The following is a 15,533-nucleotide window of genomic DNA, read 5'->3' as shown; positions in this document are numbered from 1 at the left end:
CATTCACACAGCGCAGCATTCCTGCAAATTGCCGGTAATGTTACAACTTCTCTTTCCGGAAAATAGCCAGAACGAATTTACCGGTATTTTCAAAAAGGACCTGTATGTGTGAAAGGGGCTAATGTCTTATCGCAGTTGGTCAAACCATGATTTTTAAAGTTGTCGACTCGTGTTAACCTGTGGCTTTGGACTTGTGCTAACCTGTGTCTACAAAGTCACACACAAGCTGATATTTTCCAGTGTGTGGTACGTTCTGTGTCACTTGCAGTGTGTGGTACATTCCATGTCACGTCCGGTGCATGGTACACATTCCATGTCCCATACAGTGTGTGGTACATTTCGCGTCATTGCTGGTGTGTGGTACATTACGTGTCACTTCCGGTGCATCGTACATTCCGCGTCACTTACGATGTGTGTTACATTCCGCGTCACTTCCGGTGTGTGTGGTACATTCCTCATCACTTCCGGTGTGTGTGGTACATTCCGCATCACTTCCGGTGTGTGTGGTACATTCCGCATCACTTCCGGTGTGTGTGGTACATTCCGTGTCACTTCCGGTGTGTGTGGTACATTCCGTGTCACTTCCGGTGTGTGTGGTACATTCCGCATCACTTCCGGTGTGTGTGGTACATTCCGTGTCACTTCCGGTGTGTGTGGTACATTCCGTGTCACTTCCGGTGTGTGTGGTACATTCCGCATCACTTCCGGTGTGTGTGGTACATTCCGCGTCACTTACGATGTGTGTTACATTCCGCGTCACTTCCGGTGTGTGTGGTACATTCCTCATCACTTCCGGTGTGTGTGGTACATTCCGCATCACTTCCGGTGTGTGTGGTACATTCCGCATCACTTCCGGTGTGTGTGGTACATTCCGTGTCACTTCCGGTGTGTGTGGTACATTCCGCATCACTTCCGGTGTGTGTGGTACATTCCGTGTCACTTCCGGTGCATCGTATATTCTGCGTCACTTACGATATGTGGTATATTCCACGTCTCTTCCAGTGTGTGTTAAATTCCCTTTCCGTAAAGAATCTGTCATTGTAAATTTGTTTCGAGAATGGTAAAAAATTTTTGCATCTTGTTAATTTTTTTTCTAAAATGTAAATGTTTCGTCCTTGGTAAAATCGTTTTTTCTATATCATTGTGTCTTATGAGAGGTAAAAATGTTTTTTAAAATGTAAATTTGTCGAGCTTCGTAAAAGTGTTTCACACTTTGTAATGTTGTTTGCACTTCCTGGCCACCGTACGATTGCCAAAATAACTTGTTTTGTGTTTAACAAAAAAAATAGAATGATAGCATAAGTAAATAATGACAGAATTCACATTTTGGGTGAGCTATCCCTTTAATGTTAGACAAAATAACACTTCCTAATCAACAACAGACAATGGCGAAACATTTTCACCAAGCTAAACAAGACATTCAGAGAGAGGATAATGAATAAAAAGTGTTTGCCAAGTTTTATTTTGTTGAACATTAAAATAGCTATTTTGAAGAATGATAGAAACTGGTAACTACTTAACCTAATAGTACGAAATACAAATACTATGGAAGTTAATAATTACAGGTTTACAACATTCTTCAGTCTATCTTACCTTCTGTTCAACAGAGGATAAAATCTCAGGCAGATAATAAAGGAGAGTAAATTGTCATTTTTGGGTGAACAATCCCTTTACTATTAGACAAAATAACACTTTCTAATCATCAGACCAACGGCGAAATGTTTTCACCAAGCCAAAACAAGACATTTGAGGGTAAGCAGAGCAGGGCAGAGTCTCGGAGGTCATTTGCTCGTGTGGCAATGTCAGCGTTCACAGCTGCCCACAGAGCTCTCAGATTACACACGTTAACCACAAGCTTGGATGGCCTGTTTGGTGGAGGGTCTGGCCCTTAAGATCATGAAATAAAAGAAGGGTATTTCTGCCGTTGAAATCTACATTATTACATGGTCTGTTGAAATTCTTGATTCTGATTGGTTGCAAGCCACTAAAAATTGCTTTAAGCAATAAACACATGTAATTCCAGTTAGTTTCTATAACAGTTCAAAACAAATGATAACCATAGCAACTCCGTGACAGTTACCAGAACTTTCAGTCATTCATCTCGAGGACACCAACATGTGCTTCACCAGGAGCTGATGAGGATTAACCAACTCACTAAATAAGCTCCAAAATATTTGCGAAGAAGTAGCGAACACAAGCAAAACAATCATTTATAATGGTAGTGATTTAGTGGGCAGTTTACATTAATCCCATGGAATAAATGCCTAGAGCGGCCTGCTGTGAAAACTAGCCTAGAGCGCCATCTGCTGTTAAGCACTAGCCTAGAGTGCCATCTGCAGTTAAAAAAACTAGCATAGAACGCCATCTGCTGTTAAAAACTAGCCTAGGTCACTGTCTGCTGTTAAAAACTAGTCTAGAGCTCCGCTGCTGATAAAAACTAGCCTAGAGCGCCGTCTGCTGTTAAAACTAACATAGAACGCTGTCTGCAGCCAAAACTAACCTAGAGCACAGTTTACTGTTAAAAACACTAGCCTAGAGCGACGTTTCCTGTTAAAAACTAGCCTAGAGTGATGTCTGCTGTTAAAAAACTAGCCTAGAGCACCATCTGCTGTTAAAAAACTAGCCTAGAGCACCATCTGCTGTTAAAAACTAGCCTAGAGCACCGTCTGCTGTTAAAAACTAGCCTAGAGCACCGTCTGCTGTTAAAAACTAGCCTAGAGCGCCGTCTGCTGTTAAAAACTAGCCTAAAGCCCCGTCTGCTGTTAAAAACTAGCCTAGAGCGCCGTCTGCTGTTAAAAACTAGCCTAGAGCGCCGTCTGCTGTTAAACACTAGCCTAGAGCACCGTCTGCTGTTAAACACTAGCCTAGAGCACCGTCTGCTGTTAAACACTAGCCTAGAGCACCGTCTGCTGTTAAACACTAGCCTAGAGCACCGTCTGCTGTTAAACACTAGCCTAGAGCACCGTCTGCTGTTAAACACTAGTCTAGAGCGCCGTCTGCTGTTAGAAACTAGCCTAGAGCACCGTCTGCTGTTAAACACTAGCCTAGAGCACCGTCTGCTGTTAAAAACTAGCCTAGAGCTCCGTCTGCTGTTAAACACTAGCCTAGAGCACCGTCTGCTGTTAAACACTAGCCTAGAGCACCGTCTGCTGTTAAAACTAGTCTAGAGCGATGTCCGCTGTTAAAATCTAGCATAGAACACAGTCTGCCATTAAAACTAGGCTAGAGTGCTGTCTGCTGTTAAAAGCTCACTTAGATTACTCGCGTAGTTAAAAACTAGCCTAGAGCACCATCTGTAGGTAAAAGCTAGCCAAGAGCGCATTCTGCAATTAAAACGAGCTTAGAGCGCCATTTGTTTTTTTAAAAAAATAGCCTAGAGCACCCTCTGCAGTTAAAACTAGCCTAGAGGGCCGTCTGCTGTTAAAAACTAGCCTACAGCGCCATCTGCTGTTAAAATTACCCTGGAGCGCCATTTGCTGTTAAACACTAATTTAAAAATACTTCTTATTTTGATCCTTAAGTTTCTGTGCGTACATTACACTTTATTAATTAATTGAAGCTTTTATTACAATATATCAAGTCACAATATTTACCTAAGCTGTAAAAAGATTACTTTAGTTTAATTTTTAATTATCATAGCTGTTATTGTATTGTATTATGGAATAGAAATATTAATGGAAATCAAATGTTTTAATCAAATTAAATTGCAAAAGGATGATACAATATGCAACAACTCACCAATAAAAGGTATCATTAGGTAATGTTACTACATTAAGATCAGATGCAGATTTATTATTATATTATTGATTACAATGTTTACGTTAGTTTAAAAAAATACAACTTAATGTTTAGTTTTTAATTTTAGTTTTTGATTTTAATGCATAATAAAGGCATCAACCAAGAGATTCATCAAAACTTTTGTAGTTTTCATTGTGAGTTTAGTTAAATTGTTTAAATAATGCATTGGGTGCTGTCATGAAAACCACTGCGAAAATAATGTGAATATTCAAAACACTCTGAAAGTTGATAATAAATAACTATTTACTGCTTTTTGAAATACCCATAATATCAATAATGTGCATGTTCATCACCACAGTAAACTGAATTATTGAATATCACCATGTGTCTAGTGTACATATGCCAAAATAAAACCGTAAAATGCTGATGACTCTCAGGGCATCTCTGGAGGTGAAGTTCGCGGCTCCTTGGCTTATATAACGAGTCTCTGAAAACACCAGCATCTCACGTGCCTCAGTACAGCAAAAGAAACTAACACAAAGAATCCCTACACAGTTTCAGGTTTCCTCTCCATACGATAATTATAAATAATTTACATTACATGGAAACCTACCGTCTCAAAGGCATATATTAAAAGTTTATTGAAATGTCCATTTTAAATTACCAGCACACATTTTACATTATATACAAAACAAAAATGGAAAGTAAAAATGTATTAAAGAAATAAAGTAGTAGGATTAATTGTGCGCCACTATACATGCCGATATAAATCTTTAGGCATTATGTGATACAACAACTAAGATAAAAGTAATCCAGATATGTTGACTGTACACCATGTTAAATTAAGCGGCAATTGTCAAAACACAGGAACGCTGCAGAAGTATCATTTGATTGTGTTTAGTATGGACACAGCGGGCATGTTTACCCCTGCTCATGTAATGCATTTTCCCTGATCGGATAGTGATCTGATTTGTAAAAACGTTTCCATTCACACTTTCCTACATAAATGTGTCTCTGCTAAATGGATCTTCAAATTCTGCACGATATGCAAATTTAGGCTAGGTTATTATGATTAAATATGCAGCATATTATATAAATAACGTTCATGTTAACGGAACGTCAACAGATTAAACACTGCTGATCGGCCATTGTGTTCACATGCTCACCAAGTATGCACTTAAATGTTAGCTAAAAAATAGCCCAGAGCACCGTCTGCTGTTAAAACTACTCTAGAACGCCATCTGCTGTTAAAACTACCCTAGAGCTCAGTCTGCTGTTAAAACTACCCTAGAGCTCAGTCTGCTGTTAAAACTACCCTAGAGCTCCGTCTGCTGTTAAACACTAAACTAGAGCTCCGTCTGCTGTTAAACACTAAACTAGAGCTCCGTCTGCTGTTAAACACTAAACTAGAGCACCATCTGCTGTTAAGACTACCCTAGAGTGTCGTCTGCTGTTAAACACTAAACTAGAGCTCCGTCTGTTGTTAAAACTACCCTAGCGTGCCGTCTGCTGTTAAAACTAGTCTAGAGCACCATCTGCTGTTAAAACTACCCTATAGTGCCATCTGCTGTTAAACACTAAACTAGAGCTCCGTCTGCTGTTAAACACAAAACTAGAGCGCCGTCTGCTGTTAAAACTAACCTAGAGTGCCACAGTCTGCTGTTAAAACTAGCCTAGAGCTCAGTCTGCTGTTACAACTAGCCTAGAGCACCGTCTGCTGTTAAAAAAACTAGCCTAGAGCGCCATTTGCTGTTAAATCTAGCCAAGAGTGCCGTCTGCTGTTAAACACTGAACTAAAGGCAATCTGCTGTTAAAACTACCCTAGAGTGCCGTCTGCTGTTAAACACTAAACTAGAGCTCCGTCTGTTGTTAAAACTACCCTAGAGCGCCGTCTGCTGTTAAAACTAGTCTAGAGCACCATCTGCTGTTAAAACTACCCTAGAGCGCCGTCTGCTGTTAAAACTGCCCTAGAGCGCCGCCTGCTGTTAAAACTAGCTTAGAGTACCACCGTCTGCTGTTAAAACTAGCCTAGATCTCAGTCTGCTGTTACAACTAGCCTAGAGCACCGTCTGCTGTTAAAAAAACTAGCCTAGAGCGCCATTTGCTGTTAAATCTAGCCAAGAGCGCTGTCTGCTGTTCAAAACTAGTCTAGAGTGCCGTCTCCTGTTAAAAACTAGTCTAAAGCTCCATCTGCTGTAAAAACTAGCCTAGAGTGCCATCTGCTGTAAAAACTAGCCTAGAGTGCCATCTGCTGTAAAAACTAGCCGAGAGTGCTGTCTGCTGTTAAAAACTCATGTAGATTCCTCACGTAGTTAAAGACTAGCCTAGAGCACCATCTGCAGGTAAAAGCTAGCAAAGAGCGCTGTCTGCAATTAAATCTAGCCTAGAACACCGTCGGCTGTTAAAACTAGCCTAGAGCGCCGTCTGCTGTTAAAACTAGCCTAGAGTGCCGTTTGCTTTTAAAACTAGTCTAGAGCGCTGTCCGCTGTTAAAACTACCCTAGAGTGCCGTCTACTGTCAAACACTAACGTAGAGCTCCGTCTGCTGTTAAAAACTAGCCTATAGCGCCCTCTGCTGTTAATACTAGCCTAGAGTGCCATCTGCTGTTAATACTAGCCTAGAGCGCAATCTACTGTTTAAAAACTAGCCTAGAGGGCCGTCTGCTATTAAAACTAGCCTTAAGCACCGTCTGCTGTTAAACACTAGCCTAAAGCATTAAATATGCAGTATATTATTTAAATAATGTTTATGTTTATAATGTGTTCATAATGTTTATGAATCTGCGCGTGCAGATTCCGTGTGGGCCTATTGATTGGCCATTGTGTTCACACGCTCACCAAGTATGCGCTCAAATGTTAGTAGGAAATGCAGGTTTTAAAAATTACAGTACCGAATGGTATCGAATTCGATACACATGACAACCCCAGTATGGTCTAATGTAGCACTTCTAATGTAGCACCCTCTTACATGTTAACTCATTTTACTTATATCAGTCTCAAATGCATTTCAGAGAGCATTTGCACCGGTCCTTTTCATGATCAGACAACGAACCAATCAGAAAAAAACTGCATGAAGTAACCAGGTGTGAACCGCCCCAGTGAATGTATTGGACAGGTCTGATCCTCCTCAGCTGGAGAGGAGGCGGTGGCGCAGCTGCTCGCCCTCATGGACTTATTTGGATGCAGGCTGTGCTCAGACGCCAATGATCCTCTTTCTAGTGTCTCTGAGAGAGTTAACGCTTTCCCGGAAGCAAACTAATACCCTTCATCACTCACTATGACAGCCGAAGCCGGAGAAACCAGAGATCAGCTTACCGTACTGAGAAAATGAAGAAACGGCCCTCCTGCAGGACACTCCTGTCCTCATTCATATTTTACACGTGTCCTACATCAACTACGCCACAGCTGAAGTCAACCAAAGTTAAGATCACACTCATCAGTGAAATGCATCAGTCGTGGCGTCATTTTAAATATAATAATTACGCTTACTGACAGACAATCTGTTTAGTGGCCTAGTACATCTGAATGAGGCGGATAACTAATAATTCTTACACTTCAGTGGACTCACCTTTTGACTGGTTTTCATCAAATTATTATATTTATGTAAAAAATCGGATTACACACACATTCATATATAAACACAAATAGATACACAAAAGGATGGATGGATAGATGGATAGATAAATGGATTGATATACAGATAGAAGGATAGATAGACAGACAGACAGATAAGATAGATAGATAGATAGATAGATAGATAGATAGATAGATAGATAGATAGATAGATAGATAGATAGATAGATAGATAGATAGATAGACGGATGGATATACACATAGATAGATAGATAGATAGATAGATAGATAGATAGATAGATAGATAGATGGATAGATAGATGGATAGATGGATAGATGGACGGATGGATTTACAGATAGATAGATGGATGGATGGATGGATGGATAGACGGATTGATATACAGATAGACGGATGGATGGATGGATGGATGGATGGATGGATATACAGATGGATATACAGATAAATAAATAGATAGATAGATAGATAGATAGATAGATAGATAGATAGATAGATAGATAGATAGATAGATAGATAGATAGATAGATAGATAGATAGATAGATAGATATTTTTGCTCAATATTTGGATGTTTAACCCTTTCATTTCAGATTTTACCTCGCCAAATGTTGTCGTATCCCAACACCACCCCCACATCAAAATGGAAGCTTATTTATTGTGCTTTTAGGTGATCTCAAAATATTCACACACATGACGCAATATAATAAATCACAATCATAAAAACAGGAGGGCTGCTGCGCGCGCGCATGAACTCATCGTTTTCTGCTGCAGCTGTCAGGCTCTGCGCACATACATATGGACCAATGAGCGGCCGGGACACTCGACCAATCACCGTGCGCGGGGCGGAGCTTACGGCATGTGACGCATACACGTGATTTTCACATGGAAGCTGCGGCGCAGGATCAACCGCCATGATACTCCCCAAAAATAGAGCCTGCACTCATTCATACTCGCGTGTGTGCACATACAGCACTGCAGATAAAGAGCAGGCCCTTGTCCAAATGCACAGCTTTGTGCGAACACACACACAAACAGAACATGCGCAGTTACAGGGGACTAATCGAATAAGTAAAGCATTTTAGACAGCAGCACTGATGCAGGGCGAGGAGGTGTGTTTGCTATGGCGCCATATCAGCTAGCGCTAGCCACTGGCTAATCGATCAGCATTCTCTGTACAGCTCATCAATAAATGAAGCAGACAGCAGCAGGGCTGAAACTCGGAGAATCATCGCTCCAGAAACTCGCTGACAGATGCAAACGGCCTCCGGAGTCACATGTTGAACGACACACCGAAAAGACAAAGTGGACGACATCAGCGTGACGATTGTTTATCATAACGAGCTGATGATTTACAACGCGCGTGCACTGCAGTGATTAACAGCACGCAGTGAACGAGCTAATACTGCCAATATGGGCAGCTCGCTGGGGCTGGAGTTGAGCTGCAGTCCTGACAGCTGAAATGAATGAGTCTAAAGGGGGATGGTGTCAAAAACGGCCAGAAGTGCTGATCACGCCACGGGTGTCAGAGCCTGCGCCACATGTCACTCCGCCAGACCTCCTGACATTATCACAGCGTTTCACACACGATTTAAGCCCCAAACGGAGCGTCTGGCTCGGTGAAATCCAGCCCCGCTCCGCCCGAGGCACCCGCGGCTCGGACGGACTCACTCACCTAGGGATTGTGCGCAGATCCCCGGTTCCTTTGGCTTCGTCCTGCCGGGAGAACCACACCTCCAGGAGCTTCTCGGTCCCCTCGAAGAAGTGTGCACTGCTCTCTTCCATCGTGAGACAAACAGACTCCAACAACAGAAAATAAACCGTCGGATGGAATCACAAATTATGTAGTCCTTCGTTGGCGGTTATAACTTAATAGCTTAGTTACAGTCCTTGAGCAGTCCAGATGTAGTTGCCTTATTTTTTTGTTTGTATTTACCGTCTTCCCTTTTACAGAGAATACCGTAGGCGAGTGCTAGCTAATATCGCCGGCCATACTGTGTAAGCGCAGAACGGCAGTCTGCGCGGAGCTTTTATTACCTACCCGACGACGTCATTCTCGTCGTTGCCAATCGCGGCGAGGGAGCCACCCTCAGGTCTACAGCGATTGGTTGAACGGATATCAGTCAAGCGGGATGTTGCGTAAAAGTATGAGTTCACGCTGTAGTAGCGCGTGTGTGAGTGTGTGTCCTTGTATAGATGAGCAAACATTTGCGTTGCTATTGACCTTATTCTAAAATGCGGAAGTGCGCCTGTTTTCGCGATTGTCTTAGAACTTCCGATTCAGTCGCCTATGGGAGAAATGACTAGGAATAATAAACGACAGAAAATGGCCAAACTACTTGCTCAACAAACAAATGTTTGCATGACTACACAGACCAAGTAGCATAATATAATAAGAAAATATTAAATTGCAACATCAAGCAGCGTAACGTGCAGTTGTTAACGTCAAAAAATGAATGGAAGTGAATGTGACCGGAAGTCGCGAGACAAAAAGATTCAAATGGCAGCGCCCGCTCGTCAGCTGAGAATAAGGTGAATAACGCTGAGCCACTGCACAAATAATTGACTCCCATTTATCTAGCACTCTCTTTGAAAAAGAAAAAAACTGTTAGGTTATGTATTCCACACATTTTATTAATTATGTTTAGTTATTATAAGCTTTTTTTCTGCCATTGTGCAAACACTCCAAGCGCTAACGTTCAGAAATGTTAGTTTTGAATCAGAGTGGAAAGACGAAAGGAGGATTTGTTCGCTGTAGTTTTTCAGATGTCCTGCCGCCGTCAACTCGAGCTGGCGCTCCATCAAACGGCACTACGCTCCCCACAATGCAACCCGCCACAATAAAATACGTCACCGAGCACGTGACCGTTAAGCGGAGCCGACCAAAATCCCAAACAAGGAAATGGTGGGGTAATAAAAACGATCGGATCATTTAATTAATGCATGTAATAATTAATATTTTATTTTCTTGTAAATTAAGAAATATTTATGGGTTAAAATGGACTACGACTTCAAAACGAAGCTCGCCGCCGAGAGGGAGAGAGTGGAAGATCTGTTTGAATATGAAGGTTGTAAAGTGGGTCGCGGCACATACGGGCATGTTTATAAAGCGAAGCGTAAAGACGGGTAAGAGACACGCGTTTGATTGACGCGTTTCACTCACTGCACGCGCTTCTGCTGTCTCTGGGTGTGCAGGAGCTTCATATGTGTCGGGGGAATTGCGCTGTTTTCTGTAGCCTGCGTGTGTGTGTGTGTGATTGTTTTTGTTTTCATGGACGCACTTCAAACGGTCCACCCCCAAACCAGCCAGCGTGATGCATGTTTCACTCTTGTGTGCAGGAGTTCACTGCAAATCAGTTCCTCTGTCCAGAAGTTGCATGCGTTTGAAGTCCACTGTGAGTTTGTGTGCTCGGATGAGAAGATGTCATGTTTACATGTGCTGGAATTCAGAGGCTCACCTGTGCACGAGTTGACATACTCATTTACGCAGTATAACAGCTGCCCACTTCTTCATAAGTGCACAAGCTCTTGCGTGCTGGAGTTTATGGAGCATCTGTGATCGAGTTCACGTGCTTGCAGTGTGTGTGTGTGTGTGTGTGCTCTTATTTATACAGGAGTCAATGTGTGCTCAATAAAGGGGTCCTCTTATGACACTTTACACAAGATGTAAAATAAGTCTCTTATGTCTCTAGAGTGTGTGTGTGAAGTTTCAGCTCAAAATACCACACAGATAATGTTTTATATCTCTCTGAAATGGACCCTTTTAGGCTTTGATCCAAATCATGCTGTTTTGGTTACTGTCACTTTAAATTTAAAGCATAGCAGCAGATTCGAAACAGGACTAAAGTTTCTTTGTGAAAAGATGAAAATGTGGTGGCGATGCAGTAAGTAGCACAACCTACTGCGCCACCGCATCTCCAATTTTTTAAATATCTGTGTGATATTATTTTCTGTGGTGGTTCATTCCGCTGCTGCAACCCCTGATAAGTACGAGAGTACAGCCTGGTTTATACTTCTGCGTCAAGTGATCGGCGTGACCCACGGCGCATGCAACGCGCGTAGCCGTGCATTCATACTTCTGCGCGCTATTTCTGATGTTCTGCAATAACACTTCCGAAAAGCTTGTCGGCAATGAGGTGTTAATGTTCCTCTGTGTTGAGTTTATTCGCTGGCGTTTTGTTTTTTCTGAACGCTCAAACTCGCTTATTTTGAGGCAGGAACCGGCGGACATGCAACAACTTTAATCATAACCCACATAGCAAAGTTTCTCTGGCCCAGCTGTGGCCCACACAATCAGGTTTTGCTTGGCCCACATGCCGCAGTGAATTACGGTACATGACTGGACCAAATCTGGCTTCCAGACAAGGGCCAAACACGGACCATATCTGGGCCAAGTCTCAGCCAAGTTAATAACTCATAACTGGGCCTGAACTGGGCCAGATAGGTTGGTGTGTCACGATTGCAATGAAATTGATAAACCCATGGAGTGATGCGCTTTAGGCACACTATGGGCACGCTTTTTCTCAAAGTGACCTGATTGGTAGAATTTATTTTCTTTACTAAAAAATGATTTTAGTGTATTTTAAATGTGGGTCAAAACTGGCCAAACTCACATGGCCCACTTATCAAATTTTTAAATCTGGGCCAAATACTACGTTTTTCATCTGGCCCAAATCTTGTGTGCCGCCTCTGCCAAACCCGGGCCATGTTTGGCCCACATGCTGTATGCCAGTGCCGGATGAATGCCTGCTGTGCCAGCTTTATGCCAAATCTGGGCCAGAATTCTTTGCTACTAGGGAAGGTAAACACAAAGCAAAACCTTTCATCCGGAGCTCCATCACGGGACTCCACACTTGTAAACAATCGCTTCATCGGCCTCGCACAGCTCTCGGTCCCGCCCACACTTGTCAGCGATTCCAAGCTAACCAATCCCAGAGCTTGCGCTACATGTCGTTGCGATGTGTAGTTCCATTTTTTGAGAGGTGCGTGTCAGCGATGGCCACGGCGTTGGGCTATGCGTCAGCGCGTAGGCTGTGCTGTAGCATACGCGTGCGCTTGATGCAGAAGTATAAACAGCCTTAAGCTGGTTTGTGTTCACACTGTTTTTTCCTTCTGAACCCCGGTACGCTTGCGTCATCGAGCTGCTGTTTTGTTTACAGCCGTTGCTAGGTGACGGTCACGAAAGCAAGAGGCGAAATGGACAAGGCCTAATTTAATGATTTACGCTTAGCTAATAGTAACTGCCAAGCTGGGAAACCCAATGACAGAGGTGAGACACAGGTCGTATATGTTTGTTTCCATGACCCACAGGGTTTGTTGCATGTTTTCCCCCCTGATCCTGTCCGGGCCGATACAGCAACGCTGTTTGTTTGCAGCAAGCATTTTTTTCAGGAAAGCGTCAGACTTTGTCTTTTATCATTTATTCATTCATTTTCTTGTCGGCTTAGTCCCTTTATTAATCCAGGGTTGCCACAGTGGAATGAACCACCAACTTATCCAGCAAGTTTTTATGCAGCGGATGCCCTTCCAGCCGCAACCCATCTCTGGAAAACATCCACACACACACACTCATACACTACGGACAATTTAGCCTACCCAATTCACCTGTACCACATGTCTTTGGACTGTGGGGGAAACCGGAGCACCCGGAGGAAACCCACGCGAAGGCAGGGAGAACATGCAAACTCCACACAGAAACGCTAACTGAGCCGAGGTTCGAACCAGCAACCTTCTTGCTGTGAGGCGACAGCACTACCTACTGCGCCACTGCCTCGCCACTTTGTCTTTTATCAGTGGAGTTAATTACCATCAGGTTACCATTGAGACACATCACCTATTTCCATGCTGCTATGTTTGCACAATTTTCAAATTAGGGTATATGCGGAGCTAGTGTTCTTCCCATACTGATAAACTTCCAGTGAACGGTTAATGTGACTTTTTTCCATTTTATACGGTTCCTTTTACAGCATGGATGTTGTAATGCAATTAAAATACAATCAGTTAAACAGACTTTGACATTTATTTAGTTGCTCAAGTGTAAAACGAGACAAAAAGTCTTTTACTCGCACGTGCCTGTCAGGATCGGCAGGCTAGCGCAGAAGCACCACTGGGGTAAAATAAGAAAATGTTAATATTTTCAAAGAATGTCGGGGAAAATGTAATTTAGTGCAGTGCTTCTTGTACAATCTGAGACCCACTTTATTCACTTTATTCTTCGCCGACGAGTGGAAGCAGCCATTTGAATCTTTTTGGCTCGAGACTTCCGGTCTCATTCACTTCCATTAATTTTTAGACATTAAAAACAGCTTGTTTTGCTGTTTGACGTTGCAAACTGATATTTTCTTATTACATTATTCTACTTGGTATAGTCATTAGGGCTGCACACAGCACGATACATCGTTTCAGCATCGAAATTGCGATGTGCGCATCCGCAATAGTCACATCGCAGGAGGTGCGATGCAAAGCAAAAAAAAAAAATATATATTTATATATATATATATATATATATATATATATATATATATATATATATATATATATATATATATATATATATATATATATATATATATATATATTTATAAATATATATTATTATATTTATTATTATATTTATATTATTTATATTTTATTTATTTATTTATTATATATATTTGTATATATATATATATATATATATATATATATATATATATATATATATGTATGTATATATATATATAAATATAAATATATATATAAATATATATATATATATATATATATATATATAAATATATATATATATATATATATATATATATATATATATATATATATATATATATATATATATATATATATATATAAAACTGCCATATTATTTTATTTATTGTAAAGTTAATTGTTGGTAATTTTTAGAACAAGTTTATCTTATCCACAATTTAATTGTGTGTAAATGTTTTATTTTTTAAACCACTCAGGGGCTGAGTGTTTAGCTGTTTTTATATATTTTTACAATTTTGTGACAAGATATTTCCTTCTGTTTTGTAATTGTTGTAATAAAAAAAGTTTGTAATTGTTTAATAAAAAGTAAAATTACTTATTTTGTCACTTATTTTTTGTGTTAATTGCTAAATGTGATAATAAAGTGTCATCTTTGCATTCACCAAATGAGCTCACCTTTATCACAGTAAAAGGAACATTTAGTATTAATATCATAACATATTAGATACTTGATTTATCTGAATTGACAGTTAAGTCATATTTTTTATATACACCACCCAAAAGAAACTATAAAAATGTTTGTTCAGTGTTTTTACTCATTCATTTTTTATATTCTATGAAAATGCTTTAAAAAAGTACCCAAATTATTATAGAATTATTGATTATTTAATTTTTGAGCAGTTCAAAACTCCCGATTCTGAATTTCTAAATATCGCAATATATATCGCAGGGAAAAAAATATCGCAATGTCAACTTTTTTCAATATCGTGCAGCCCTAATAGTCATGCAAACATTTGTTTGCAGAGCAAGTAGTTTGACCATTTTCTGCCGTTTATTATTCCTTGTCATTTCTCCCATAGGCACCTGAATCGGAAGTGCTAAAACAATCGCAAAAACAGGCGCACTTCCGCATTTTAGAATAAGGTCAATATCGGATATCCCTCAGGCATTGGAGATCGCTGATTTAAAAAAAAACAGACCTTCACCGGAAGTGCTTTACCCAGGTCACTGAGAAATTAAAAGTCCGTCCGCATATACCCTGTTGTTATCGATCTCAGATTGCATTATTAAATCTAATTATATTGAAATACCTGTGGTATGAATAATTTCGGGCTTGACTGAATATTTTGTCTATTGTTGTGATGAGTTGTAGTAGTGTGTACGCCATAATTAATGCCTTTTCTTCACATCTAGTAAATCTGTGATTGTGTTTTACAGGAAGGATGAGAAGGAGTATGCACTGAAACAGATTGAAGGAACGGGTATTTCCATGTCTGCCTGCAGGGAAATCGCTGTGAGTAACTCCAATGCTAACTTTTGAATGGCTGTTGAATGCTTGATTCTGATTGGCTGATTGACTGTTTTAAGGTGTAGTAGTAAGTAGTCCCAAAGTCCCTTTAAGACAAGTCATTTCACTCAGCGGCCATCTTTGAAACGCCTCTCGGACAGTATGCTTAGGCATTCTCTCTGAATGGAGAAACATCCAATTCTCCAAAACTACTTG

General features: G+C 40.8%; 2 protein-coding genes across 9 annotated transcripts in view; one reads left to right on the top strand and one right to left on the bottom strand.

The window, feature by feature from the left end:
• Positions 1–9,346, bottom strand: part of amd1 (adenosylmethionine decarboxylase 1) — a 28,968-nt gene extending 19,622 nt beyond the window's left edge. Inside the window, exon 1 of one of the 2 annotated variants that reach the window (XR_012395692.1) lies at positions 9,000–9,328. Coding sequence is in view for 1 of the 2 variants with exons in the window: in NM_001161601.1 (NP_001155073.1) it covers positions 9,000–9,109 (110 nt within the window). In the remaining variant the exon portion in view is untranslated. Of the gene's footprint in view, positions 1–8,999 lie in introns of both variants that reach the window. The other variant, NM_001161601.1, reaches the window with a different exon arrangement.
• cdk19 (cyclin dependent kinase 19) overlaps positions 8,239–15,533 on the top strand; it is an 80,996-nt gene continuing 73,701 nt past the window's right edge. For 6 of the 7 annotated variants that reach the window (XR_012396315.1, XR_012396313.1, XR_012396314.1 and 3 more), the window contains exons 1-2: positions 10,195–10,450; positions 15,248–15,323. Coding sequence is in view for 2 of the 7 variants with exons in the window: in XM_001923318.9 (XP_001923353.4) it covers positions 10,323–10,450; positions 15,248–15,323 (204 nt within the window). In the remaining 5 variants the exon portion in view is untranslated. Of the gene's footprint in view, positions 9,470–10,194; positions 10,451–15,247; positions 15,324–15,533 lie in introns of those variants that run through there. The other variant, XM_073934046.1, reaches the window with a different exon arrangement.

The sequence above is a fragment of the Danio rerio genome, chromosome 20 (genome assembly GCF_049306965.1).
Source record: "Danio rerio strain Tuebingen ecotype United States chromosome 20, GRCz12tu, whole genome shotgun sequence".
NCBI lineage: Eukaryota > Metazoa > Chordata > Actinopteri > Cypriniformes > Danionidae > Danio > Danio rerio.
The sequence above is the reverse complement of the archived record's forward strand: the minus strand, read 5'-3'. Positions and strand labels throughout refer to the sequence as shown.